At 34.6% G+C, this 4669-nt stretch overlaps 1 protein-coding gene across 4 annotated transcripts in view; it reads right to left on the bottom strand.

Annotated features, from left to right (window-relative positions):
* Positions 1-4669, bottom strand: part of LOC106464203 (hepatocyte nuclear factor 4-gamma-like) — a 79149-nt gene that overhangs the window by 27564 nt on the left and 46916 nt on the right. For 2 of the 4 annotated variants that reach the window (XM_022391906.1, XM_022391905.1), the window contains exon 1: positions 3453-3921. The exons of 1 other annotated variant lie outside the window; for it this stretch is intronic. In XM_022391906.1, coding sequence (XP_022247614.1) covers positions 3453-3651 — 199 coding nt within the window. In that variant the 5' untranslated portion in view covers positions 3652-3921. Of the gene's footprint in view, positions 1-3452; positions 3922-4669 lie in introns of those variants that run through there. One more of the 4 variants, XM_013924332.2, reaches the window with a different exon arrangement.

Raw genomic sequence — 4669 nt, 5'->3', positions numbered from 1 at the left:
TGGAGCGAGTCTAAGTGCCAACTGAAAGTTATATGTATGTTCGTGAGATATCATCGAAGTGGAGCGAGTCTAAGTGCCAACTGAAAGTTATATGTATGTTCGTGAGATATCATCGAAGTGGAGCGAGTCTAAGTGACAACTGAAAGTTATATGTATGTTCGTGGGATATCAGCGAGGAAGAACAAGTCTAAGTGACAACTGAAAGTTATATGTATATTCGTGAGATATCATCGAAGTGGAGCGAGTCTAAGTGAATGTATTGAGCCAGTCTAAGTCATTATAAGAAATAATTGTATCTCTACATTTTGAAATATAAAACCTACAGTAAGTTCAAGGGATATCAACAGGCAAGGACAAGTTCACGTGATACATTCAGTGATAACGGTATCTGTACATTACAAAAAAAAAGAAATAATTCATATATATGTTCGTGAGATATAAACGGACGAGAACAAGTCGAAATGAATGTAGTGAGTGATAACTTTATCTATACATCATGAAATATAACAGCTATATATAAGTTCGTGACATATCAGCGGACAAGAATAAGTCGAAGTGAGGGTAGTGAGTCAGTCTGAGTAATAACCGAATCTCTATATTATGATATATGAAAGCTATGTGTATGTTTATAAGATATCAGCAGACAAGAACAATTTAAAATGAATATACTGAGTGATAACTGTATCGCTACATTTTGAAATATAAAGGTAATATCCATGTTCGTGAGATATCAGCGAGGAAGAACAAGTCTAAGTGACAGCTGAAAGTTATATGTATGTTCGTGACATATCAGCGAAGAAGAACAAGTCTAAGTGACAACTGAAAGTTATATGTAAGTTCGTGAGACATCAACGAAGAAGAACAAGTATAAGTGACAGCTGAAAGTTTTATGTATGTTCGTGAGATATCAGCGAGGAAGAACAAGTCTAAGTGACAACTGAAAGTTATATGTAAGTTCGTGAGACATCAACGAAGAAGAACAAGTATAAGTGACAGCTGAAAGTTATATATATGTTCGTGAGATATCAGCGAGGAAGAACAAGTCTAAGTGACAACTGAAAGTTATATGTAAGTTCGTGGGATATCAGCGAGGAAGAACAAGTCTAAGTGACAGCGGAAAGTTTTATGTATGTTCGTGAGATATCAGCGAGGAAGAACAAGTCTAAGTGACAACTGAAAGTTATATGTAAGTTCGTGGGATATCAGCGAGGAAGAACAAGTCTAAGTGACAGCTGAAAGTTATATATATGTTCGTGAGATATCAGCGAGGAAGAACAAGTCTAAGTGACAACTGAAAGTTATATATATGTTCGTGAGATATCAGCGAGGAAGAACAAGTCTAAGTGACAACTGAAAGTTATATGTAAGTTCGTGGAATATCAGCGAGGAAGAACAAGTCTAAGTAACAACTGAAAGTTATATGTACATTCGTGAGATATCAGCGAGGAAGAACAAGTCTAAGTGACAGCTGAAAGTTACATGTATGTTCGTGGATATCAGCGAAGAAGAACAAGTCTAAGTGACAACTGAAAGTTACATGAATGTTCGTGGATATCAGCGAAGAAGAACAAGTCAAAGAATGTACTGAGTCAGTCTGAGTGATAACTGAATCTCTACATTATGACAAATGAAAATTCTATGTAGATTCGTCATATCAGCGGATAAGAGCAAGTCGGTATGTACGTATTGAATGGTAATTGTTTCGCTATATTATGAGATATAAAAGTTATATGTATGTTCGTGAGACGTCAGCGTACAAGAGCAACTCCAATTGAATGTAGTGTATGATAATGGAATCGCTACATTATAATATATAAAAGCTATATGTATGATCTTGAGATATCAGAGGAGAAAAACAAGCAAAAGTGGATGTACTGAGACAGTCTAAGTAATAATTGTATCTCTACATTATGAAATATAAAATCTATATGTATGATCTTGAGATATGAGCGGACATGAACAAGTAGAGGTGGATATACTGAGTCAGTCTAAGTATAACTCTATCGCTACATTTTGAAATATAAGACCTATAGGCGTGTCCGTGAGTTATTGTCGGACAAGCAAGTAATTGTTAATTAAGTCAAAGTTAGATAGTACGAACTTAGTAATAACTGAATCACTGCGTTATGAAATATAAAAGCTATATGTATTTTCGTGAGATATCAAAATGAATATACTGAGTCTGGGTGATAACTGTATTGCTACATTTTGAAATATTAAAGTTACGTGTATTTTCGTGAGATATTAGCGGACAAGAGCATCTCAAAATTAAAGTACTGAATGATAATATCATCTATACGTTATGAAATATCAAAGCTATGCATACGTTCGTGTTATATCACGAACAAGAACAAGCCGATACGAATGTATGAGTGAATACTGTATAGCTACATTTTGAAATATAAAAGGTGTAAGTATGTTCGTGAAATATTAGCAGACAAGGACACTTTTATATTCAATAATTTAGCGTTACAATTATTTGTTATTATTACTTACATTGACTCAATACATCACTTCCACTAGTCCTTGTCTGCTAATATCTCACGAACATACTTACAATTTTTATATTCAATAATTTAGCGATACAATTATTTGTTATTATTACTTACATTGACTCAATACATCACTTCCACTTTGTAAGTATGTTCGTGAGATATTAGCGGACAAGGACTAGTGGAAGTGATGTATTGAGTCAATGTAAGTAATAATAACAAATAATTGTATCACTAAATCATTGAATATAAAAGCTGTAAGTATGTTCGTGAGATATTAGCGGACAAGGAGAAGTCGAAGTGTACGTACTGAGTGATAATCATGAAATAGAAACGCTTGTAAAGTATCAGCGAAGAAGAACAAGTGGAAATGAATGTATCGAGTGATAACTGTATCGCTACATTTGAAGTATAAAAGATGTTATGTCTGTTTGTCAGATATCTGCGGACCAAGTGCAAGTGTACTGAACCCAGTACAGTAATGAAGTTGCAGTTGTGTTGTTTGTAACAGTGCTTACAAAACGCTCGATATGTTACCTGAGAACTACAATTGTGAATCTGGATGTGTTTAACTGTGTAAGTAACCATAGTGGTTACTGAAGAATAAGATCCAAAGGAGGACTGTAGATATCAGAAGAATAACTATATTATATATAAGCCAATAACATGAGGTTAGGTTTAACAAACCAATTAACTGACGAACTATCAAAGTAATATTTTTTCTTCTGTTTTTTAAAATTATTTTGTTGTTGGTTTTTTAGTACAGTATAAAAGTTTTTGGGAGCTGTAATAGTACCTGAAATATTTAAACAGTGAAGACCGGTTTCTTAAAGTCCAAGCTGGATTTTGATTATAAAAAAAATGAATTTAAATTTATTCGAATCCTTCAAATCTCGGAACAGCATGTTCTAAAAATATCAGTAATAACTAGACTAAATATCTTGTTAAGTGTCAACTTACCTAGAGACACCGGCGTCATGTCTGCTTTAATGCCGGCCCAATGTTCCACCATAATCGGGGAAAAATTGTAACATCGCTCGGGTGTCACGTTATTGAAGGGAAAGTTGGTCAGCCCTATCGAAGAGTGGTCAGTTGAAGGGTGAGGAGTTTGAGATACGGGACACTGGGCAATGTTCCCATATCGACAACTGGTCAACATAGTTTATCAGCGATGTGGAAACTTAGAGGGTTCAGCTTCCACCACAGATGAACAAACACTAAAGTACCAAAGTCTACAGTGGCAGACAATATTGCTAAACACGAACAGACTAACAACTTAGACAGTCCTATTATTCAGCGGCACGTGATATCGTAGCAACACACTTTACTTCCTGAACAACTGTTGGCCCGGCTCACTCAGTGCTCGTGGAATTAACACATGCATTCTGACCACTGGAGGCGGAGGAGCCCAGCAGCTGGACGGTGGTCAGCCAATAATAATCGCAAGGGGGGGGGAGGTGTATTAGTCATGGAGGTATTCTGAGAGAACAGGCTGAATCATCAAATAGTTAATAGTTTACTGTAACGGTGTCCCCTGATTATGCAACATTAGTAATGTGTATTAAAACACAAGAATGGTAAATGTTTCAAAGAATAAAGCTATTTTAGTTAAGTTCAGTTTAATCCCAATTAAGTTATTCATTGAAAAAAAACAAATGTTCAATAATTCGATGACGAGGAACCCACTTTGAGACTAATAATGGCTGGAGACGGCTTAAATGGGTAATGAAGAAAAACTTTAATATAAGCTTAACATGACAGCAAATGTACAACGTTTCGACAAGGTTTTGTCATCATCAGGAGTTGATGATGACAAAACCTTGTCGAAACGTTGTACATTTGCTAAATTTGTACTATTTTTTATTTTGATTGACAAATATGTACTGTTTTGTTATATTGATTGATAAATTTGTACTATTTGTCGAAACGTTGTACATTTGATAAATTTGTACTATTTTTTATTTTGATTGACAAATATGTGCTGTTTTGTTATATTGATTGATAAATTTGTACTATTTGTCGAAACGTTGTACATTTGCTGTCATGTTAAGCTTATATTAAAGTTTTTCTTCATTACCCATTTAAGCCGTCTCCAGCCATTATTAATTGATAAATCTGTTTTGTTTTTTATATTGATTGATAAATTTGTACTATTTGTCGAAACGTTGTACATTTGC

This window comes from Limulus polyphemus, unplaced genomic scaffold (genome assembly GCF_000517525.1).
Source record: "Limulus polyphemus unplaced genomic scaffold, Limulus_polyphemus-2.1.2 Scaffold1587, whole genome shotgun sequence".
In the NCBI taxonomy this organism is placed as follows: domain Eukaryota; kingdom Metazoa; phylum Arthropoda; class Merostomata; order Xiphosura; family Limulidae; genus Limulus; species Limulus polyphemus.
The sequence above is the reverse complement of the archived record's forward strand: the minus strand, read 5'-3'. Positions and strand labels throughout refer to the sequence as shown.